The sequence below is a fragment of the Sphaerodactylus townsendi genome, linkage group LG03 (assembly GCF_021028975.2).
Source record: "Sphaerodactylus townsendi isolate TG3544 linkage group LG03, MPM_Stown_v2.3, whole genome shotgun sequence".
Lineage (NCBI taxonomy): Eukaryota > Metazoa > Chordata > Lepidosauria > Squamata > Sphaerodactylidae > Sphaerodactylus > Sphaerodactylus townsendi.
This window is the reverse complement of record NC_059427.1, coordinates 27,875,916-27,900,407: the sequence shown is the minus strand read 5'-3', so window position 1 is coordinate 27,900,407 and position 24,492 is coordinate 27,875,916. Positions and strand designations below refer to the sequence as shown.

Here is a 24,492-nt window from a genome sequence, read left to right as displayed (position 1 = left end):
TCTAATCAAGACAGAAGAGGCATCTCTTCATGCTCATCATTCTGATCCATCTTAGTGTCATCTTTGAAACGCTTTTTGAATAACATCATTATTGATGAAAGAAAAAAAAACCCTGAGGTAAACTGAAGTGCGAAGCAGGCCCTCTCTCCATGACGGTGAAGAGAGAACTGAGAAGGAGCACTCGCCCCACCTCCTCTCACATGACTGTTTGAGCTGGAAACTAGCCCGCTTGAAAGCTTCTGGAAGCCTTCTGGTCAGACCTCCATGACTGGTCTGCGGCTACATAGTTCCATTGAAGACAAGACAATGAACACTCGGCATCCCCAGCAAATAATGAAAGAGTCTGAGCCAGGTATAAGAACATAAGAACTAGCCTTGCTGGATCAGACCAGAGTCCATCTAGTCCGGCACTTTGCTACTCGCAGTGGCCCACCAGGTGCCATTGGGAGCTCACGTGCAGGATGTGAAAGCAATGGCCTTCTGCGGCTGCTGCTGCTCCTGAGCACCTGGTCTGCTACGGCATTTGCAATCTGAGATCAAGGAGGATCAAGATTGGTAGCCATAGATCAACTTCTCCTCCATAAATCTGTCCAAGCCCTTTTTAAAGCTATCCACGTTAGTGGCCATCACCACCTCCTGTGGCAGCATATTCCAAACACCAATCACACGTTGTGTGAAGAAGTTTCCTTTTATTAGTCCTAATTCTTCCCCCCAGCATTTTCAATAAATGCCCCCTGGTTCTAGTACAAATACAATTCAAATACAGGCACAAATACAGTTCAAGGGTCATGCTCTAGTACAACAAAGTAAATTTCACCTTTTTCTTTAAACCATCTTTCAAGGTTTTGCACCTTGACACATCTAACAAAACAGAAGAACAAGGTTCCGTGTTTTACTACTTTTAAACTTATTATTTCACTAACTGCATATTTTTGTAGAGAGCCCTTGTGCATTTAATTGGTAACCTTCCTCTAACTATACCTACCTACCCATTTATCTATCTTGCAGCATAGGTTAAGCACTCGGTAGTTTGATTCATTCTGCTTACTGTGACCAGGGAGCAGATATTTCATCAGGTATTTTAAACAGTTTTTCAATGTAAACATTTCTGGCACTGTATTTGTTTGTGCTGGTCTTTGTAATAAATAATTCTGATTCTGAGGTAGGCGGCCCTCACCACAGACTTTCATCTCTAAATAGGAACTCAATAGTCAAAGGCAATTAAATGGGGAAAAAAAGGGCTTGGACAGATTTATGGAGGAGAAGTCGATCTATGGCTACCCATCTTGATCCTCCTTGATCTCAGATTGCAAATGCCTTAGCAGACCAGGTGCAAATGCCTTAGCAGACCAGGTGCTCAGGAGCAGCAGCAGCAGCAGAAGGCCATTGCTTTCACATCCTGCACGTGAGCTCCCAAAGGCACCTGGTGGGCCACTGCGAGTAGCAGAGTGCTGGACTAGATGGACTCTGGTCTGATCCAGCAGGCTAGTTCTTAGGTTCTTATGTTCTTAAATGTCTGAAATATCATTTGGATATGCATGTGGCCAAGGCCTTGATGCCGTGCGGACAACCAGAAGGCTCCGGTGTTCCATTTATGTCACCTCTGTTCTCAAATTATCCAGTCTCTCACATTCTCAATAATGTGAAGTGGGGGAAAAAATCAAGTCATTTTGTTCCCCTTCACAATGCCTTGCCAAAGGGTGATCCATGTCTCTTTATTTTCTGGGGTTTTGTTTTCTTTTGATCTTCCTATTGCCTTTCTTACACAAAGCAAGCAAGAAAAGCTGATCAGGAAAAGAGCACTCGGACTAACAAGCCTGTCCCCCAGAGGAATAGATTTTCCTAACTGCTGAAAAAAACACACCAGTAAGAATGGTTTTTGCGCTATACATTTTGATATCACGTTTCTTTCCTCGAAATCAAAGAAGCCTGTCTCAAACTCATTTTCATGTGATTTGCTTTGATGGTCTCATTGGCAAAATGATTCCATATGTTGCCTATTATACCGCGCGTTACGGATTTGCTTCTCGTGTCCCGGTTCAATCCTAATCTCCTAACATTTAAATTGGATCTTCTGTGTTTGGGGGAGAAAAAACTGATCGTGGTAAACTGTTCATTTTTTTTTTCTGAAGGAGCAGAGACTGAAGGCATCCCATGTAAAGTGCAGTGAGAAACATACCGCTGCCTATAAAAGTTTGTTGATTGACACCAAAAACTGTAGCGAATATGGGTTCTTCAACGGACTTTCCCCCCTTCTCTCTGGCCCCTTCCGCACACGCAAAATAATGCGTTTTCAAACCACTTTCACAACTGTTTGCAAGTGGATTTTGCCATTCCGCACAGCTTCAAAGAGCACTGAAAGCAGTTTGAAAGTGCATTATTCTGCATGTGCGGAACGAGCCTCTGGCACGTGTCTTCCACCCATCCCCTGTATGTATGTGCATGTCCCCATGGCCAACTTGTGTCTGAGTGGGGAAATGTGCAAGGGTTGGACTACTGAACACGTACGAATCTTTTACAACAATTTGCCATTTTCTTAGGGTCATTCCACACATGCAGAATAATGCACTTTCAAACTGCTTTCAGTGCTCTTTGAAGCTGTGCGGAATAGCAAAATCCACTTGCAAACAGTTGTGACAGTGGTTTGAAAACGCACTATTTTGCATGTGCGGAAGGGGCCTTAGTGATGCTTCTCACTGTTTGGCAAATCTAGAAAGCAGCCTCATGCCGGCTTTCCAGCAACAGCCATCAGCAAGTGCCAATTCAAAGAACGGGTATCAGTCAGTTTCCCATAAACAACGGGAAAAGGTAGCATATGTGATTAGCATATATAAGTAGCAACCATTAGTTATCCTTTATTCTACTACATTCTTGCCTTTTACATTTAAAACTCCTGTATGATTTGCTTGTTATTTCTGCATTTGTTATGTTGCACACCTCTGTAAATGTTACAGATTATACTCCCAATTTACATCTTAATTTATATATATAGGATCAGTTCATGTGCTCCAGGGTGAATGTAGGTCGATTCACACAATCTCACCCCATCACAGTTCCCCTTAAATTTATAGTATGGAAGAATACAGGAATGTATTTCTCCCTCCATCACTGGGTAGCAAAATTTGGTCAGGTATGTGTATGAACTAGTCTGTGCCATTTGGCAATGCTTAAATGGTTTTGGTAGTTAGTAGCGGTACACCATACTCCAACTTAGGGCTGGGAAATTTTAGAACACAGAAATTATACCACAGTTCTAAACGCAGCTACTTCGAAGCAAGAAAGTGGGTTTTAAATTGCAATGTATCACACAAGTTATTTATATCACTGCTGAATACTGAATTCCGCATTAAAAGTCAAAGGACACTGGTCAATTAATCTCACCTGAAAGGCACATCAATGAAGCCAAGGATATCTGGCTATTTCGGTGACCCACTTTGACCAGAGCTATGAGGACCTGACTACAGAGCTCACAGTAATTTCGTATGAAACCATCCCATATCACATCAGATGAATGGTTTATCTAGTCCAGGGGTCTGCAACCTGCAGCTCTCCAGATGTGCATGGACTACAATTCCCATCAGCCCCTACCCCCATGGCCAACTGGAGCAGCAGTGGCGTTAAGAGCTTGTGTATCTAATCTGGAGGAACCAGGTTTGATTCCCAGCTCTGTCGCCTGAGCTGTGGAGGCTTATCTGGGGAATTCAGATTAGCCTGTACACACACGCCAGCTGGGTGACCTTGGGCTAGTCACAGCTTCTCGGAGCTCTCTCAGCCCCACCCACCTCACAGGGTGTTTGTTGTGGGGGGAAGGGCAAGGAGATTGTAAGCCCCTTTGAGTCTCCTACAGGAGAGAAAGGGGGAATATAAATCCAAACTCTTCTTCTTCTTCTAGTCCATGAACATCTGGAGAGCTGCAGCTTGCAGACCCCTGACTAGTCTCAGGGAAAGTCAAGGTCTCTGAGATCTTTTAAGCGGAGACGATGGTATTAGCCAGGAACCTTATTCATACAAAATACGCCCAACAGTACTGATCAATGGCCCCTCCTATTTTCAACGCACAAATACCAGTAACTGAAGCAGCACTTATCAAAGGCACATCTAGTGCGTCTGTCACAATAATTCAGTGAACGTCCTGAATATGAAAGCAGAGGCAATCGTGAGAGTCTTTGCAGTGACACAGTTCAGATTCCTTAAAAAAAAACCAACTCACCTCCAGTAAACTAGCACAGCAATAAGAAGTATGAGGCACACAAACGTCAGAGCTGAGACTACGATGAGGGGAATGATCCATTCCATTTTGCCAGGAGCAGGACTGGTTGCCATACTGGAATTATTCTTCCCTGCTGCATAGTAAGGGAATGAAAACAGAGAATCAGCAGGGACAGAAACAAGCTGAGCTGGTGCAAATCCTTCATTTTAAAAGGGCCATTTTACAGGCAAACCCAGGACTGCCACTGAGCCTGCACTCCACAGGAAGCTGCAGCCGATACGAATAACCTCCCAGGATGATGTCGTTGCCAACCTGGCTTTGTTAGTCTCACACATTTTCTGCTGTACTCTCGAAGCACCCCGAGCGTGCACGTGCAGTAGCCCAAAGTTAAGATATTCTTTCTTTCCGCTGGAGCGAAGAGTACATTTTTAAAAACACAGGCAAACGTTACACAGAAGATGGAATGAAGCCGACTACAAAAAGTTCTAACAAGGGAAAGCTTGCATTGTTTACGAAGAAAATAACTGGTATGATCAAATATTCCTTTTACTTCCAGCGTCAAGTGGTCACAGTCACCCAGCGCATTCATATTGCCTGTGTCTCAGTTTTTTTTTCCTCATCTGGGCTGTTTTCCTTTCTTCCAACATTATATTGTATAACCAACATTAACTGCAGGGTCTTCTCACTGCGAAGTCCGAGATGGCTTTGCAGATGTAGGTCGCTTGTGTCTTCCTGAGTTATAAAATAAACAATGCGTAATACCTGCCTTAAACCAGAATATTTTAATTGTTTTCTACACAGATGGATGGGGAGGATGAAGGAATCGCAGGTTGACTTCAGCATCTTACGGAAGTTTGCAAAACTCTATAGGCAATTCTACAATTTAATACGTTTAAATTAGTGAACTTAAGGGCTAAAGAGCAATTCCCTTCCCCTCTAAAACACGTTCAGGCACTGCATCCTTATTGTAAATCAAATGTCTTCAGGACATGGAGCAGGATTTTACCTGGGTTCTTATTTTCCTTTAATCTTACTTGCTTGAGGAATGCTCTCAGCCTTGCTGCTTCCTCCTGTAATAGTCTCCAAGGTCAATTCAGCAGTGGTTTCCTGTGACAGGTGTCTGCAGCTTCATTCATAAAATTCATTTACTCCATTTTCAAATACCGATGCAATATTTATTTCTTTACTTAATTGATGCCCTGCCTTTTTTCCCCACACTATGAACACAACATGGCTTACCTTGTTCCCCTCTCTTCCATTAAACAAGTGGGTTTTTACATGAACTACGCAGGGGTCTGCAACCTGCGGCTCTTCAGATATTCATAGATGACAATTCCCATCATCCCCTGCCACCATGGCCACTTGGCTTTTCAGTCTATTAGCCTTCAGCATTGTTTGCTGAAAGGTTTTATCCCAGTGCCTTAAACAAACTTCTCTTGTAGACTCACAACAGTGATTACTGTTGCACTATGGTACATATAATCCACCTGACACACACTTGGATGTCTGAAAAGTGTCCATGAAAAAAGAACGAGGTGCAACATACAGCAATTCCTTTGACCTTTCAGACCCTAATGCATTTCACTAGAAGCTTTGTCAGGGGATCATTTGACTTTGTTTTATGAGACGCCCTGTCAAAACTTATAGTGAAACATGCTGAGATCTAAAAGGTCAAATAATTTGCCGTAACCTTGTGCCTTATTCTTTTTTCCTACCTGCTGGTGTGGTCCTATTTTCTTTCTGAAAGGTATTCATAACATCACTTAATTTGTGCTACAAAGCATCTGGTTGAAGACATTATTTCCCATGGCTTGATGTTACTTATTTTAAAAATGTGTCTGCTACCTGTCTAGACCCTGCTTCAGGTGACTCACAGCAAAAACAAGACAATGCTAGCAAGTCAAGAAAAACTGAACATAAAAGCAGCATAAAACTGCCGAGATGCCGTGTGCTGTTACCAATTTAAATCCATTTTCTACGGAATGCTGATTCTACTTAGGCCGTTTCCGCATGGGCGGAATATGGCGGCCTGGGGACGGCAAAAACGCCGTCCCCAGGCCGCTGTTCGCACAGGGGGCGCAGCTGCTTCGCAGCCGCGCCGCCCTCGCGCCGCCCGACCGGAGCCTAGCCGGCGTTTCCAAACCACGCTTCCCCAGCGTGGTTTTTTGGAAACGCCGGCTGGAAGCTGCTGCCGTGCGAACAGCAGCGGCTTCCCAGCGCTTCCCCCCCCCCACTCCCTCCCTGCACTTACCTCGTCCCCGGGCCTCTGGCGTGTCGCCGAGGCCTGGGGACACGCCCCCCTGCCCTGCGACGCAGGAGCGCAGGGCCGGGGGGGCGTGTCCTCAGGCCTCGGAGACGTGCCGGAGGCCCGAGGACATGCCGGATCACCCGGGCGACGGTCCCAGTGTTGTTGGGTCGGCGCGAAATGCGCCGACCCAGCCGCTTCCGCCTCCGTGCGGAAACGGCCATAGAGAAGTCCACCGCTCAAAAGACTTGGCAGCTCTGGCTTCAGTAAGGGCAGCAGTCTGTGCCCACAGCTTGGAGCTCTCATAGTAACCACAGTGTCAGAGCACGTAAGTGCAATCCATCGCTAGACAAAAAACAGTCTTTGTCCAACTCCCAAACATGTAAATCATTCCAAGGAACTGGTTGTTGTGGGTTTTCTGGTCTGTGTGGCCACAGTCTGGCATATCTTGTTCCAAACGTTTCGCCTGCATCTGGCATCTTCAGAGGTGTATCACGGAGAGAAGTGTGTGTAACACACATGCCGTGTCCAGTGAGAAGGGAATGTTTAGTGGTGCGTATATTGTCCATGTCCCAGGGTGGGGAACCAATCAGTAAGTATTTTGGCCACAGATGCAGGTGACAGCCTGGAAAACCCACAACAACCAGTTGAATCCGGCCGTGAAAGCCTTCTACAATATATTCCAAGGAAACTTCTGTCCCTTTGTAAACTGAACAACACCCAAAAATGTGCTGCTGTTCAGTTTAGAATCACACTGTGATACTTTGTGATAACAACCAACTTAGTTTACCCAGTATGACTTGAATAACTGAACCTCAATCTCCCAATGGGGTTTGTTGGATTTCACCAAATAGAAGAATTGTCTCGGCATCACCCACAGTTGTCCTGATGAGACCCACAGTGGCCACAGGAGCCTTGTAAACAATATGAACATCTCAAGGACAATGAGTGAAGTGGTTCTGTAAAACCGTTTTTGAATTCCTTTATGGAGGATCCAGAAACAAGACTGTTTACATTAGATGGCATATGTTTCTCAAGTAGCAGATATAATGAACACAAAGCCTCTAGCCATACTTGGAAACAAGAGGACAGCAAGAGGCATCAATGTCTACATTACCTCAAGAGAAGAAAAGATTCCTGTCACACTCGTCCCCCAAGGTATTGTTTTGGGGCACAACATTCTCTTTCAAGATTTAAAAGCACCTCACTGTTCTTACGTCTTCTCCTATTCTCTCTTTTGTGGTGAAGTATCACTATATTCTGGACCAGCAGCAAATCTTAGCGGAGAAATAAAGTTGCTTTTTCACCAGGACAGGAAAAAAAACACAAGTATGCAGAAACAGGAGTGGAAACTTAAACAAGAGGAGAGGAAAGGGTAATTGTAAAATACTCTTTGCCAAGTTCTTCAAAGTGCCCGAGGAGGCACTCCACTACAAGCCCAGCAAGAAACCTCTGTAGGCTCAAAACAGTCACTGACAATGTAGATCTTGAAGTCAATGAGATCTAAGCAGGGAAGCAAGAGAAAATATAGCTCAAGATTATAAATCAGGGGAAAAGAGAGATGAAATATTAACTTGGGAGGGGAAATCTGACCAAAATAAGTCAAGAATACAGAATAATGGAGCTTTGAATCAACATTTTCCCCCAGACAGTAAGTACATAATACTTTAAGAAGAGATAGACTAGATGTGATGTCTTCAGTTATGAATCAAGGAGTTCAAGGAGTTCATGTAAGGTACATATTCCATAAAGAAGCTGAGACTACATAGGAAAAAACCAATAATCATACAGACAGTGAACGCAGATGATGTAGATAACAGGTTAAGACAGTTCTGTCATGTTAGCCATTTGTGCTGGGCCTCTGTAACAACCATTAACTGTTTAACATTTACCACCACAACCACTAACTATACCCACCAATGTAAAGAAATGAAATGGTGCAATCATGCTCTAAAAAGCACTGGCAAGACAAAAGGAAAAAAGCCAGAGTCTGACAAAGGATGAGACTTAGGGTATGGTTGGATGGGAAAGCACATGAGAGAACCAACTTGCAGAAGTCTAAGCAAGTTTGGGTCTGAGTTAGTGCTTAGAAGGGACACCTCCAGGGGAAACCAAATGCACCCCTTGGGTTCCATAACAAAAGAAAGGCAGGATATAAACAAACTAAATACTGTGGGGGAAGAGAGGGAAATTAAGGGAGGATTAACTGGCAGCAGATAGGATAGATGAGGGTGGAATTACATGCGGACAACAGAGTTCATGTATTTGTCCCTTTCAAAGACAAAATGCAAGACGAGTACAGTAAAAAGTACAGATTGGAGAAGCGAGCTGAATTGGCCAAATCTCCCTGCAACTGGTTGCTCCAGACATTTGCCTCTATTTTTGGCTCCAAAACCAGCTGAGCTGAGATGAGGGGGAAAAAATGGCTGGAAGAATATCTGAAGAGACAGCACAGTGCTGCTGCCCTCCCTGGGGGCAGGGGAGTGGCGTATGTCAGCATCTTTCTTCCATGTGTTCCTTTTATGGTGAAATTAAGGAAAAAAACACCCCATTTTATTTGATATGTCTTAAATATGGTGCTTGATTGTAGTGGTTGATTGTACTGTAAATGATTCAGTCTTGAAGTAAAAAAAAAGATGGGAGTTGCATGCAGTAGACAGAACGTGACTAAAATGCTTGGAGACGTTCTCGAGCCTTTTTATTTCATGGCAAGCAATGAGAAGGGGAGGTGTTTAGTAACTTCAGAGATACTCGAAAATCTGCGCTCTGAACATCTAGGAGGCTTAGCATGACAAGGATGAGCCCAACAACTCTTGGAGCTGAGGGGAGGCATTGACCCTACAGTTTGCCACAGAGCATCTAACATAATTCCAGAGTTCAGCAGGATGTCAGAGACAAGAATCTGACCCTTGAGGAATGGGCACAGCAAAATGCTGGGTAGCAATGAAGGGCTGTTAGAATTTGTGGACCCACATACCGTACCAAGCTTCAGAGATGAGAAAAGTTCAAAGGGGACAGGAATATCATTCAGTGTCAGTCAAGAGGGTCAATGTCCCATTTCGACAGCTGGAAAAGTGTGATTTCTGAAAATCAGTGGCACCCAACAGGACCTTCGGAAGCCATTTTCTTTAAAAGCAAAAGCAACTTCAGGAAGTTTGGCGCAAAGAAATGGAAGGAATGGGTTGCTTCATTCTCTTCCAACCCCATATACAAACCACCATCCATAAGTTATTCCCCCCTTAGCGCTCCAGGCTCCAAGCATACCTTTATCATCTCAGCAGAGAAATGGCAGGAAAAGGAGGGAGGGGAATCAGTAACCCAATTTCTGAATTGCTACTCCACAAAACTTTTTTTCAACGTGACCCTTGGCACTATATTACTTGTATTTTTAAAGTTAGGCCACAAACTAACTGGGTTTATCAAAACCGGGAAAGATAAACCATTATGCCTCAACTATCCAAGAAATCCCAGCTGCCATTTTATATTATGAATGAGCTCGAATGGCCTTAAATTGTAGTGACAAACCTGAAACTTTTAAGAGCGCTTTGATTGAAATCAGAAGATAATGGGAGGAAAATGAGAAAAAAAATATGGTCGCGTAGTGTCCTCTTTACTCATTGGCCTTGTGTCCTCCTTACATTGCAACTTACTAGCTGGGAATGTATAGGCTCCTAAGGAGCAGTTGGGGACACTGTAAAAAGTACAGACCCCTTTTGTTCCAGTTCTATGCAGACACAAATCAAACACGGCCCAGGGATTTCATATATTAAATATGTGTTGGGAGGAGGATGGGGCCAGCAGGCATGATTACCGTATATACTCGCGTATAAGTCTACTTTTTCAGCACATTTTTTGTGAGGCAAAAAGCCCCCCTCGACTTATATGCGAGTGAATGGCTGAGCTTGCAGACCTGCAAAAAAGACTTGCTTTGGGGCGGGGGGATCTTGTTGAGCATCTTCCCTATGAAACTCTGAAGAGATACTGTCTGTGAGAGTTCTATATTCCACTTCAGAACTTTGAAAGTTATTGTTGATACCGTGCTGTTTTCCTTTGAAATAAATATTCAAAAACATTTTTATTGGTATCTATTTTTATTTTTTGAAATTTACCAGTAGCTGTTGCATTTCCCACCCTAGCCTTATACTCGAGTCAGTAAGTTTTCCCAGTTTTTCGTGATAAAATTAGGTGCCTCGACTTATATTCGGCTTGACTTATAGGCGAGTATATACGGCATGTTCCCTGGACATACATAGGCTGTGTGCATACAGTTCCTGGAACTCAAAATAAGCCATACCAGTTTCAGTTGGGGCTACCACTTACCCTTGGTTTATTTGAATGTTGTTTTTCAGCTCTGATCTAAAAACGTGAGGGTTAGTATAAGATATTCAAAACGATCAGGTCAGTGGAATTAGACTCTTGTCAGAAGAGACTGATGTCATTTGCCAAGAATATGTATGATATTTTCTGCTGGCTGTTGTGGATTGTGGGGCAGCGGTCTGGTAGATTTTGCTTTGGTTCCTCCAGATTAGATACATGAGCTCTTAACCTCCTACGCCACTGCTGCTCCTGAAAAGGCTATGGTGTCCTTATTATGCTGTACTTTGTAAACAGCCTTGAGCATTCTCTATGGATAGGTGGTATAGAAATCATCAACATAAATAGAGGCAGTAACCATAGACTTAACCCTGAGTTCTTACTTGGGGCCTGGTAAGAGATTGGGAACAGGGACCACAATGTAATTATGCTCAGCATTAATGTGAATGGAAGATTGCCTCCCAAAAATCTAACACTGCTGTACTTGATTTCAGAAGAAGAAACTTCTCAAAAACGAAGCAGACACACATATTGTCGTGTAGACTGTAGATACTTCTGCTTAGCGCAGATCCATTTTAAAAATATATTTGTAATTGCATCAAAGGTGGTATTTTTGATGGATACACAATACAAACTTTGCCAAGTGTTTGCTAAAATAATCTACAGGGTTGCTTTCAGTTATTTTGGATCTTCCAGTCACAAACGTACACTCAGAGGCATACTGGGAGAAAATGACACGCAGGGCAACACCTTCTCGTGCGGACCCCCCCCCTGTGCCCCCCACTTACAGCAGCCAGTTGCTCCTTCAGCCGGCAGAGGAGGGGAGTGGCAGTTGCAGGCAGCCTGGCAGGGCTGGGCCTGGCGGGGCCTGATTGAGGGGCTCCCGGCCCGGCTACTCCTTGAGGTTTGCTGGGTGTGTATGTGTGGGGGTGATTTTGCGTCCCCCATGGGTCATGCCCAGGGACATGTGACCACCCAAGTCCCTCTGGCAGATACGCTCCTGCATACACTTGTTGCCTTCTATTCCTTCTACAAACAATGTTATGTCCAGAAAGATAGGAGTGAAATAAACCAAAGGTCCAATGTAAAAGAAACAAACCCTGTCACTCACTTGAAATAAACCAAAGGTCCAATGTAAAAGAAGCAAACCCTGTCACTCACTTGTTGCATTCTCAACCAACGGAATATGGTTCAGAATTAGAGCACAAATTTTACACTTCTGATTGCCGTCAAACAACTGCCCAACAACCAAGATCTCCAAAAGCTACAATAGTGCATAAAATAAATCGCATAACACTTATAACAAAAGAGGTGACAAAATATTAGTGAGCCAACCAACCCTGGGACACAACAGTAAATTTATGTTGGTCATTTTCACTCCAGTAAGCACAGGAAGGAGGGACATACATATATAATAAAGCATCTTCTGATGTACCATGCAGTGTTAAGCAGCGTAGTGGTTTGAGTTTCGGACTAGGAATGAGGAAACCCAGATTCAACATCCAACTCTGCCATGATGCTCACTCATGCTTCCTGTGCAACTGACTTCACAGAGGTGCTGCAAGGCTAAAAATGGAGATGGGATTTGAAGCTGGGCAATTGAAATGGACAGGCAGGTGATTGCAGCTGATGGGCCAGGAGATGGAGGCGTGGCAGCTGATTTGGAAAGGGGTGGCCAGGGCACCCCCAGTCAAGTGGCACTCAGGGCACGTGCCCTGGCTTGCCCCAGGTACGTTATTTGGGCCTGGGTTCCCCACGTCCCAGTGCAGAACTGTAGCTGTTTTTATCAAAATGGTTTCTTCTAGTATTTTTTACCCGTCCAGTTTCCTGATTTAGGTCGAATCCCCACTACCGTCTTAGCCAGGTTTCAGAACACAAACTAACCAGGTTTGAGGGATGACCTCCCCGCTTGAATCCCCATTACCATCTTAGCCAGGTTTCAGAACACAAACTACCTCAAACCTGGTTAGTTTGTGTTCTGAAACCTGGTTAAGACGGTAGTGGGGATTCGACCGGGGAGGTCGTCCCTCAAACCTGGTTAGTTTGTGTTCTGGGGGGGGTGGGGGGGGGGGGGGGTGGGGGGGGGGGGGGGTGGGGGGGGGGGGGGGTGGGGGGGGGGGGGGGTGGGGGGGGGGGGGGGTGGGGGGGGGGGGGGGTGGGGGGGGGGGGGGGTGGGGGGGGGGGGGGGTGGGGGGGGGGGGGGGTGGGGGGGGGGGGGGGTGGGGGGGGGGGGGGGTGGGGGGGGGGGGGGGTGGGGGGGGGGGGGGGTGGGGGGGGGGGGGGGTGGGGGGGGGGGGGGGTGGGGGGGGGGGGGGGTGGGGGGGGGGGGGGGTGGGGGGGGGGGGGGGTGGGGGGGGGGGGGGGTGGGGGGGGGGGGGGGTGGGGGGGGGGGGGGGTGGGGGGGGGGGGGGGTGGGGGGGGGGGGGGGTGGGGGGGGGGGGGGGTGGGGGGGGGGGGGGGTGGGGGGGGGGGGGGGTGGGGGGGGGGGGGGGTGGGGGGGGGGGGGGGTGGGGGGGGGGGGGGGTGGGGGGGGGGGGGGGTGGGGGGGGGGGGGGGTGGGGGGGGGGGGGGGTGGGGGGGGGGGGGGGTGGGGGGGGGGGGGGGTGGGGGGGGGGGGGGGTGGGGGGGGGGGGGGGTGGGGGGGGGGGGGGGTGGGGGGGGGGGGGGGTGGGGGGGGGGGGGGGTGGGGGGGGGGGGGGGTGGGGGGGGGGGGGGGTGGGGGGGGGGGGGGGTGGGGGGGGGGGGGGGTGGGGGGGGGGGGGGGTGGGGGGGGGGGGGGGTGGGGGGGGGGGGGGGTGGGGGGGGGGGGGGGTGGGGGGGGGGGGGGGTGGGGGGGGGGGGGGGTGGGGGGGGGGGGGGGTGGGGGGGGGGGGGGGTGGGGGGGGGGGGGGGTGGGGGGGGGGGGGGGTGGGGGGGGGGGGGGGTGGGGGGGGGGGGGGGTGGGGGGGGGGGGGGGTGGGGGGGGGGGGGGGTGGGGGGGGGGGGGGGTGGGGGGGGGGGGGGGTGGGGGGGGGGGGGGGTGGGGGGGGGGGGGGGTGGGGGGGGGGGGGGGTGGGGGGGGGGGGGGGTGGGGGGGGGGGGGGGTGGGGGGGGGGGGGGGTGGGGGGGGGGGGGGGTGGGGGGGGGGGGGGGTGGGGGGGGGGGGGGGTGGGGGGGGGGGGGGGTGGGGGGGGGGGGGGGTGGGGGGGGGGGGGGGTGGGGGGGGGGGGGGGTGGGGGGGGGGGGGGGTGGGGGGGGGGGGGGGTGGGGGGGGGGGGGGGTGGGGGGGGGGGGGGGTGGGGGGGGGGGGGGGTGGGGGGGGGGGGGGGTGGGGGGGGGGGGGGGTGGGGGGGGGGGGGGGTGGGGGGGGGGGGGGGTGGGGGGGGGGGGGGGTGGGGGGGGGGGGGGGTGGGGGGGGGGGGGGGTGGGGGGGGGGGGGGGTGGGGGGGGGGGGGGGTGGGGGGGGGGGGGGGTGGGGGGGGGGGGGGGTGGGGGGGGGGGGGGGTGGGGGGGGGGGGGGGTGGGGGGGGGGGGGGGTGGGGGGGGGGGGGGGTGGGGGGGGGGGGGGGTGGGGGGGGGGGGGGGTGGGGGGGGGGGGGGGTGGGGGGGGGGGGGGGTGGGGGGGGGGGGGGGTGGGGGGGGGGGGGGGTGGGGGGGGGGGGGGGTGGGGGGGGGGGGGGGTGGGGGGGGGGGGGGGTGGGGGGGGGGGGGGGTGGGGGGGGGGGGGGGTGGGGGGGGGGGGGGGTGGGGGGGGGGGGGGGTGGGGGGGGGGGGGGGTGGGGGGGGGGGGGGGTGGGGGGGGGGGGGGGTGGGGGGGGGGGGGGGTGGGGGGGGGGGGGGGTGGGGGGGGGGGGGGGTGGGGGGGGGGGGGGGTGGGGGGGGGGGGGGGTGGGGGGGGGGGGGGGTGGGGGGGGGGGGGGGTGGGGGGGGGGGGGGGTGGGGGGGGGGGGGGGTGGGGGGGGGGGGGGGTGGGGGGGGGGGGGGGTGGGGGGGGGGGGGGGTGGGGGGGGGGGGGGGTGGGGGGGGGGGGGGGTGGGGGGGGGGGGGGGTGGGGGGGGGGGGGGGTGGGGGGGGGGGGGGGTGGGGGGGGGGGGGGGTGGGGGGGGGGGGGGGTGGGGGGGGGGGGGGGTGGGGGGGGGGGGGGGTGGGGGGGGGGGGGGGTGGGGGGGGGGGGGGGTGGGGGGGGGGGGGGGTGGGGGGGGGGGGGGGTGGGGGGGGGGGGGGGTGGGGGGGGGGGGGGGTGGGGGGGGGGGGGGGTGGGGGGGGGGGGGGGTGGGGGGGGGGGGGGGTGGGGGGGGGGGGGGGTGGGGGGGGGGGGGGGTGGGGGGGGGGGGGGGTGGGGGGGGGGGGGGGTGGGGGGGGGGGGGGGTGGGGGGGGGGGGGGGTGGGGGGGGGGGGGGGTGGGGGGGGGGGGGGGTGGGGGGGGGGGGGGGTGGGGGGGGGGGGGGGTGGGGGGGGGGGGGGGTGGGGGGGGGGGGGGGTGGGGGGGGGGGGGGGTGGGGGGGGGGGGGGGTGGGGGGGGGGGGGGGTGGGGGGGGGGGGGGGTGGGGGGGGGGGGGGGTGGGGGGGGGGGGGGGTGGGGGGGGGGGGGGGTGGGGGGGGGGGGGGGTGGGGGGGGGGGGGGGTGGGGGGGGGGGGGGGTGGGGGGGGGGGGGGGTGGGGGGGGGGGGGGGTGGGGGGGGGGGGGGGTGGGGGGGGGGGGGGGTGGGGGGGGGGGGGGGTGGGGGGGGGGGGGGGTGGGGGGGGGGGGGGGTGGGGGGGGGGGGGGGTGGGGGGGGGGGGGGGTGGGGGGGGGGGGGGGTGGGGGGGGGGGGGGGTGGGGGGGGGGGGGGGTGGGGGGGGGGGGGGGTGGGGGGGGGGGGGGGTGGGGGGGGGGGGGGGTGGGGGGGGGGGGGGGTGGGGGGGGGGGGGGGTGGGGGGGGGGGGGGGTGGGGGGGGGGGGGGGTGGGGGGGGGGGGGGGTGGGGGGGGGGGGGGGTGGGGGGGGGGGGGGGTGGGGGGGGGGGGGGGTGGGGGGGGGGGGGGGTGGGGGGGGGGGGGGGTGGGGGGGGGGGGGGGTGGGGGGGGGGGGGGGTGGGGGGGGGGGGGGGTGGGGGGGGGGGGGGGTGGGGGGGGGGGGGGGTGGGGGGGGGGGGGGGTGGGGGGGGGGGGGGGTGGGGGGGGGGGGGGGTGGGGGGGGGGGGGGGTGGGGGGGGGGGGGGGTGGGGGGGGGGGGGGGTGGGGGGGGGGGGGGGTGGGGGGGGGGGGGGGTGGGGGGGGGGGGGGGTGGGGGGGGGGGGGGGTGGGGGGGGGGGGGGGTGGGGGGGGGGGGGGGTGGGGGGGGGGGGGGGTGGGGGGGGGGGGGGGTGGGGGGGGGGGGGGGTGGGGGGGGGGGGGGGTGGGGGGGGGGGGGGGTGGGGGGGGGGGGGGGTGGGGGGGGGGGGGGGTGGGGGGGGGGGGGGGTGGGGGGGGGGGGGGGTGGGGGGGGGGGGGGGTGGGGGGGGGGGGGGGTGGGGGGGGGGGGGGGTGGGGGGGGGGGGGGGTGGGGGGGGGGGGGGGTGGGGGGGGGGGGGGGTGGGGGGGGGGGGGGGTGGGGGGGGGGGGGGGTGGGGGGGGGGGGGGGTGGGGGGGGGGGGGGGTGGGGGGGGGGGGGGGTGGGGGGGGGGGGGGGTGGGGGGGGGGGGGGGTGGGGGGGGGGGGGGGTGGGGGGGGGGGGGGGTGGGGGGGGGGGGGGGTGGGGGGGGGGGGGGGTGGGGGGGGGGGGGGGTGGGGGGGGGGGGGGGTGGGGGGGGGGGGGGGTGGGGGGGGGGGGGGGTGGGGGGGGGGGGGGGTGGGGGGGGGGGGGGGTGGGGGGGGGGGGGGGTGGGGGGGGGGGGGGGTGGGGGGGGGGGGGGGTGGGGGGGGGGGGGGGTGGGGGGGGGGGGGGGTGGGGGGGGGGGGGGGTGGGGGGGGGGGGGGGTGGGGGGGGGGGGGGGTGGGGGGGGGGGGGGGTGGGGGGGGGGGGGGGTGGGGGGGGGGGGGGGTGGGGGGGGGGGGGGGTGGGGGGGGGGGGGGGTGGGGGGGGGGGGGGGTGGGGGGGGGGGGGGGTGGGGGGGGGGGGGGGTGGGGGGGGGGGGGGGTGGGGGGGGGGGGGGGTGGGGGGGGGGGGGGGTGGGGGGGGGGGGGGGTGGGGGGGGGGGGGGGTGGGGGGGGGGGGGGGTGGGGGGGGGGGGGGGTGGGGGGGGGGGGGGGTGGGGGGGGGGGGGGGTGGGGGGGGGGGGGGGTGGGGGGGGGGGGGGGTGGGGGGGGGGGGGGGTGGGGGGGGGGGGGGGTGGGGGGGGGGGGGGGTGGGGGGGGGGGGGGGTGGGGGGGGGGGGGGGTGGGGGGGGGGGGGGGTGGGGGGGGGGGGGGGTGGGGGGGGGGGGGGGTGGGGGGGGGGGGGGGTGGGGGGGGGGGGGGGTGGGGGGGGGGGGGGGTGGGGGGGGGGGGGGGTGGGGGGGGGGGGGGGTGGGGGGGGGGGGGGGTGGGGGGGGGGGGGGGTGGGGGGGGGGGGGGGTGGGGGGGGGGGGGGGTGGGGGGGGGGGGGGGTGGGGGGGGGGGGGGGTGGGGGGGGGGGGGGGTGGGGGGGGGGGGGGGTGGGGGGGGGGGGGGGTGGGGGGGGGGGGGGGTGGGGGGGGGGGGGGGTGGGGGGGGGGGGGGGTGGGGGGGGGGGGGGGTGGGGGGGGGGGGGGGTGGGGGGGGGGGGGGGTGGGGGGGGGGGGGGGTGGGGGGGGGGGGGGGTGGGGGGGGGGGGGGGTGGGGGGGGGGGGGGGTGGGGGGGGGGGGGGGTGGGGGGGGGGGGGGGTGGGGGGGGGGGGGGGTGGGGGGGGGGGGGGGTGGGGGGGGGGGGGGGTGGGGGGGGGGGGGGGTGGGGGGGGGGGGGGGTGGGGGGGGGGGGGGGTGGGGGGGGGGGGGGGTGGGGGGGGGGGGGGGTGGGGGGGGGGGGGGGTGGGGGGGGGGGGGGGTGGGGGGGGGGGGGGGTGGGGGGGGGGGGGGGTGGGGGGGGGGGGGGGTGGGGGGGGGGGGGGGTGGGGGGGGGGGGGGGTGGGGGGGGGGGGGGGTGGGGGGGGGGGGGGGTGGGGGGGGGGGGGGGTGGGGGGGGGGGGGGGTGGGGGGGGGGGGGGGTGGGGGGGGGGGGGGGTGGGGGGGGGGGGGGGTGGGGGGGGGGGGGGGTGGGGGGGGGGGGGGGTGGGGGGGGGGGGGGGTGGGGGGGGGGGGGGGTGGGGGGGGGGGGGGGTGGGGGGGGGGGGGGGTGGGGGGGGGGGGGGGTGGGGGGGGGGGGGGGTGGGGGGGGGGGGGGGTGGGGGGGGGGGGGGGTGGGGGGGGGGGGGGGTGGGGGGGGGGGGGGGTGGGGGGGGGGGGGGGTGGGGGGGGGGGGGGGTGGGGGGGGGGGGGGGTGGGGGGGGGGGGGGGTGGGGGGGGGGGGGGGTGGGGGGGGGGGGGGGTGGGGGGGGGGGGGGGTGGGGGGGGGGGGGGGTGGGGGGGGGGGGGGGTGGGGGGGGGGGGGGGTGGGGGGGGGGGGGGGTGGGGGGGGGGGGGGGTGGGGGGGGGGGGGGGTGGGGGGGGGGGGGGGTGGGGGGGGGGGGGGGTGGGGGGGGGGGGGGGTGGGGGGGGGGGGGGGTGGGGGGGGGGGGGGGTGGGGGGGGGGGGGGGTGGGGGGGGGGGGGGGTGGGGGGGGGGGGGGGTGGGGGGGGGGGGGGGTGGGGGGGGGGGGGGGTGGGGGGGGGGGGGGGTGGGGGGGGGGGGGGGTGGGGGGGGGGGGGGGTGGGGGGGGGGGGGGGTGGGGGGGGGGGGGGGTGGGGGGGGGGGGGGGTGGGGGGGGGGGGGGGTGGGGGGGGGGGGGGGTGGGGGGGGGGGGGGGTGGGGGGGGGGGGGGGTGGGGGGGGGGGGGGGTGGGGGGGGGGGGGGGTGGGGGGGGGGGGGGGTGGGGGGGGGGGGGGGTGGGGGGGGGGGGGGGTGGGGGGGGGGGGGGGTGGGGGGGGGGGGGGGTGGGGGGGGGGGGGGGTGGGGGGGGGGGGGGGTGGGGGGGGGGGGGGGTGGGGGGGGGGGGGGGTGGGGGGGGGGGGGGGTGGGGGGGGGGGGGGGTGGGGGGGGGGGGGGGTGGGGGGGGGGGGGGGTGGGGGGGGGGGGGGGTGGGGGGGGGGGGGGGTGGGGGGGGGGGGGGGTGGGGGGGGGGGGGGGTGGGGGGGGGGGGGGGTGGGGGGGGGGGGGGGTGGGGGGGGGGGGGGGTGGGGGGGGGGGGGGGTGGGGGGGGGGGGGGGTGGGGGGGGGGGGGGGTGGGGGGGGGGGGGGGTGGGGGGGGGGGGGGGTGGGGGGGGGGGGGGGTGGGGGGGGGGGGGGGTGGGGGGGGGGGGGGGTGGGGGGGGGGGGGGGTGGGGGGGGGGGGGGGTGGGGGGGGGGGGGGGTGGGGGGGGGGGGGGGTGGGGGGGGGGGGGGGTGGGGGGGGGGGGGGGTGGGGGGGGGGGGGGGTGGGGGGGGGGGGGGGTGGGGGGGGGGGGGGGTGGGGGGGGGGGGGGGTGGGGGGGGGGGGGGGTGGGGGGGGGGGGGGGTGGGGGGGGGGGGGGGTGGGGGGGGGGGGGGGTGGGGGGGGGGGGGGGTGGGGGGGGGGGGGGGTGGGGGGGGGGGGGGGTGGGGGGGGGGGGGGGTGGGGGGGGGGGGGGGTGGGGGGGGGGGGGGGTGGGGGGGGGGGGGGGTGGGGGGGGGGGGGGGTGGGGGGGGGGGGGGGTGGGGGGGGGGGGGGGTGGGGGGGGGGGGGGGTGGGGGGGGGGGGGGGTGGGGGGGGGGGGGGGTGGGGGGGGGGGGGGGTGGGGGGGGGGGGGGGTGGGGGGGGGGGGGGGTGGGGGGGGGGGGGGGTGGGGGGGGGGGGGGGTGGGGGGGGGGGGGGGTGGGGGGGGGGGGGGGTGGGGGGGGGGGGGGGTGGGGGGGGGGGGGGGTGGGGGGGGGGGGGGGTGGGGGGGGGGGGGGGTGGGGGGGGGGGGGGGTGGGGGGGGGGGGGGGTGGGGGGGGGGGGGGGTGGGGGGGGGGGGGGGTGGGGGGGGGGGGGGGTGGGGGGGGGGGGGGGTGGGGGGGGGGGGGGGTGGGGGGGGGGGGGGGTGGGGGGGGGGGGGGGTGGGGGGGGGGGGGGGTGGGGGGGGGGGGGGGTGGGGGGGGGGGGGGGTGGGGGGGGGGGGGGGTGGGGGGGGGGGGGGGTGGGGGGGGGGGGGGGTGGGGGGGGGGGGGGGTGGGGGGGGGGGGGGGTGGGGGGGGGGGGGGGTGGGGGGGGGGGGGGGTGGGGGGGGGGGGGGGTGGGGGGGGGGGGGGGTGGGGGGGGGGGGGGGTGGGGGGGGGGGGGGGTGGGGGGGGGGGGGGGTGGGGGGGGGGGGGGGTGGGGGGGGGGGGGGGTGGGGGGGGGGGGGGGTGGGGGGGGGGGGGGGTGGGGGGGGGGGGGGGTGGGGGGGGGGGGGGGTGGGGGGGGGGGGGGGTGGGGGGGGGGGGGGGTGGGGGGGGGGGGGGGTGGGGGGGGGGGGGGGTGGGGGGGGGGGGGGGTGGGGGGGGGGGGGGGTGGGGGGGGGGGGGGGTGGGGGGGGGGGGGGGTGGGGGGGGGGGGGGGTGGGGGGGGGGGGGGGTGGGGGGGGGGGGGGGTGGGGGGGGGGGGGGGTGGGGGGGGGGGGGGGTGGGGGGGGGGGGGGGTGGGGGGGGGGGGGGGTGGGGGGGGGGGGGGGTGGGGGGGGGGGGGGGTGGGGGGGGGGGGGGGTGGGGGGGGGGGGGGGTGGGGGGGGGGGGGGGTGGGGGGGGGGGGGGGTGGGGGGGGGGGGGGGTGGGGGGGGGGGGGGGTGGGGGGGGGGGGGGGTGGGGGGGGGGGGGGGTGGGGGGGGGGGGGGGTGGGGGGGGGGGGGGGTGGGGGGGGGGGGGGGTGGGGGGGGGGGGGGGTGGGGGGGGGGGGGGGTGGGGGGGGGGGGGGGTGGGGGGGGGGGGGGGTGGGGGGGGGGGGGGGTGGGGGGGGGGGGGGGTGGGGGGGGGGGGGGGTGGGGGGGGGGGGGGGTGGGGGGGGGGGGGGGTGGGGGGGGGGGGGGGTGGGGGGGGGGGGGGGTGGGGGGGGGGGGGGGTGGGGGGGGGGGGGGGTGGGGGGGGGGGGGGGTGGGGGGGGGGGGGGGTGGGGGGGGGGGGGGGTGGGGGGGGGGGGGGGTGGGGGGGGGGGGGGGTGGGGGGGGGGGGGGGTGGGGGGGGGGGGGGGTGGGGGGGGGGGGGGGTGGGGGGGGGGGGGGGTGGGGGGGGGGGGGGGTGGGGGGGGGGGGGGGTGGGGGGGGGGGGGGGTGGGGGGGGGGGGGGGTGGGGGGGGGGGGGGGTGGGGGGGGGGGGGGGTGGGGGGGGGGGGGGGTGGGGGGGGGGGGGGGTGGGGGGGGGGGGGGGTGGGGGGGGGGGGGGGTGGGGGGGGGGGGGGGTGGGGGGGGGGGGGGGTGGGGGGGGGGGGGGGTGGGGGGGGGGGGGGGTGGGGGGGGGGGGGGGTGGGGGGGGGGGGGGGTGGGGGGGGGGGGGGGTGGGGGGGGGGGGGGGTGGGGGGGGGGGGGGGTGGGGGGGGGGGGGGGTGGGGGGGGGGGGGGGTGGGGGGGGGGGGGGGTGGGGGGGGGGGGGGGTGGGGGGGGGGGGGGGTGGGGGGGGGGGGGGGTGGGGGGGGGGGGGGGTGGGGGGGGGGGGGGGTGGGGGGGGGGGGGGGTGGGGGGGGGGGGGGGTGGGGGGGGGGGGGGGTGGGGGGGGGGGGGGGTGGGGGGGGGGGGGGGTGGGGGGGGGGGGGGGTGGGGGGGGGGGGGGGTGGGGGGGGGGGGGGGTGGGGGGGGGGGGGGGTGGGGGGGGGGGGGGGTGGGGGGGGGGGGGGGTGGGGGGGGGGGGGGGTGGGGGGGGGGGGGGGTGGGGGGGGGGGGGGGTGGGGGGGGGGGGGGGTGGGGGGGGGGGGGGGTGGGGGGGGGGGGGGGTGGGGGGGGGGGGGGGTGGGGGGGGGGGGGGGTGGGGGGGGGGGGGGGTGGGGGGGGGGGGGGGTGGGGGGGGGGGGGGGTGGGGGGGGGGGGGGGTGGGGGGGGGGGGGGGTGGGGGGGGGGGGGGGTGGGGGGGGGGGGGGGTGGGGGGGGGGGGGGGTGGGGGGGGGGGGGGGTGGGGGGGGGGGGGGGTGGGGGGGGGGGGGGGTGGGGGGGGGGGGGGGTGGGGGGGGGGGGGGGTGGGGGGGGGGGGGGGTGGGGGGGGGGGGGGGTGGGGGGGGGGGGGGGTGGGGGGGGGGGGGGGTGGGGGGGGGGGGGGGTGGGGGGGGGGGGGGGTGGGGGGGGGGGGGGGTGGGGGGGGGGGGGGGTGGGGGGGGGGGGGGGTGGGGGGGGGGGGGGGTGGGGGGGGGGGGGGGTGGGGGGGGGGGGGGGTGGGGGGGGGGGGGGGTGGGGGGGGGGGGGGGTGGGGGGGGGGGGGGGTGGGGGGGGGGGGGGGTGGGGGGGGGGGGGGGTGGGGGGGGGGGGGGGTGGGGGGGGGGGGGGGTGGGGGGGGGGGGGGGTGGGGGGGGGGGGGGGTGGGGGGGGGGGGGGGTGGGGGGGGGGGGGGGTGGGGGGGGGGGGGGGTGGGGGGGGGGGGGGGTGGGGGGGGGGGGGGGTGGGGGGGGGGGGGGGTGGGGGGGGGGGGGGGTGGGGGGGGGGGGGGGTGGGGGGGGGGGGGGGTGGGGGGGGGGGGGGGTGGGGGGGGGGGGGGGTGGGGGGGGGGGGGGGTGGGGGGGGGGGGGGGTGGGGGGGGGGGGGGGTGGGGGGGGGGGGGGGTGGGGGGGGGGGGGGGTGGGGGGGGGGGGGGGTGGGGGGGGGGGGGGGTGGGGGGGGGGGGGGGTGGGGGGGGGGGGGGGTGGGGGGGGGGGGGGGTGGGGGGGGGGGGGGGTGGGGGGGGGGGGGGGGGGGGGGGGGGGGGGGGGGGTGGGGGGGGAGGTGGGGGGGGGGGGGGGTGGGGGGCGGGGGGGGGGGGGGCGGGGGGGGGTGGGGGGGGGGGGGGGGGGGGGGGGGGGGGGGGGGGGGGGGGGGGGGGGGGGGGGCCCCGGCATCGGGGCGGGGCCCCCCCCTTTGGGGGGGGGGGGGGGGGGGGGGGGGGGGGTGGGGGGATCATCCCCTGCCGGCATCATTCTGGCAGGGGATGATGGGAACTGTAGTCCATAACATATGGAGGGCCGCGAGTTTGACACCTGTGCACTAAACCATGGCTCCAGGTTCTAAAGAGATGCTTCAAGCTGTTGCCGAAGCCCTCAAATTAGAACTATTATGCAAGGTCAGATCACGGCAGCAAAAGGGGGCTAGTAGACATGAGGGAATTTTTGTACCCCCATTTCCAGTCACTTCCCCACCACCCCATCTGGATGGCACTGAACGTTAGCTTTCAAGTAGACATATCAAAGTTATGTATGTAAGCTTGTCAGAAACAAATAATTAACATATGTCCCATCTTGGCCTCTGCGTTCGGCAGAGGCCAATTTACTGGTGGTTCCCGGCCCCTCCATGATGCGGCTGGATTCTACCCGGGCCAGGGCTTTTATGGCCCTGGCCCCTGCCTGGGGGAATGCTCTCCCTCCAGCTGTCTGGGCCCTGCGAGACCTTAATGAGTTCCGCAGGGCCTGTAAGACCGAGCTATTCTGCCGGGCCTTTGGGGAGGCCAGCCGCTGATGCCCCCTTCCCCCCCTTCTTTCCCCTCTTTTAACAGCGGGGGCTCTGATTCCCCTCTTAGAGGAGTTTTTAGCTTAGACGCTATCTGTTGTTTGAAATATTATATTAAGTTTTGGACCCTTTTTTAATGTTCAGTTTTAAAATACGCCAGTACTAAATGTACGGCGGTTGTTTATTTATTTACCTGTTGTCGTTTGTCTGTTGTAAACCGCCCTGAGCCCTCCAGGGGAAGGCGGTATATAAGTTCAATAATTAATTAATTAATTAATTAATTAATTAATAAAAAACCACAGAGAATCACAAATAAACAAGGTATCTTTTCCGCATCTTCATATAATTAGCTGGTGGACATGTAGCTCTTTCAGGAGCTGAAGGATTTATTTTAGGGGTGTGGTTTCAAGTTGCCTTTCCCAAAACATTCTTTTGATCAGTGCACAATCACTGGGAAGTTTGTTATTGCGCAACGAGAACTCCTACAAGAACAGGTAGAATAAGTTCAGTGCTACCCCGAGATAAAATGAACGTTGATTACAAAGGCAAGAGCCTTTTCTCCGAGGCTTGTGCGAGTCGGGAGTCACATTGAGGCTGCCTAATTCAGGCGATTTACACAAGCCTTTAGTGTCAAACGTAATATGGATATCGGGCAGAGGGATATAAATCCAGGTCTGCACTCCGACACCCTTTTTTAATGTTCAGTTTTTCAGCTGCTTTACCAGTTCCATTTTGGGAACAGTTGTAAATCCATTTCGGTCCCGTCAGGGTCACGAGAAAAGGGGATAGTGCCATTCCCAGTCACCAATAAAACTGCAAGCTAAACCTTGGACACATTCCCATGTGCAGAGGTGGGATCCAGCAGGTTCTCACAGGTTCCCGAGAGTAGGTTACTAATTATTTGTGTGTGCCAAGAGGGGGTTACTAATGGGTGATTTTGCCACGTGATTTTTGCCTTAGTTACGCCCCTCCTCTCAGCAGTAGCACGCAGAACTTGAAGCAGTCTAGCAGGAGGTGCACCGGTGTGCGTGACAGCCTGCACCTGCGTGCATTTGTTTCCCACCCAAGGACCGGCGCAGCGGCTGTGTCCTTGCCACAGCCCCGCCC

General features: G+C 64.7%; 1 protein-coding gene across 1 annotated transcript in view; it reads right to left on the bottom strand.

Annotated features, from left to right (window-relative positions):
• Positions 1–24,492, bottom strand: part of PTPRG (protein tyrosine phosphatase receptor type G) — a 703,641-nt gene that overhangs the window by 99,073 nt on the left and 580,076 nt on the right. The window contains exon 10 of the mRNA XM_048487318.1: positions 4,211–4,416. Within this exon, the coding sequence (XP_048343275.1) occupies positions 4,211–4,416 (206 nt within the window). The remainder of the gene's footprint in view (positions 1–4,210; positions 4,417–24,492) is intronic.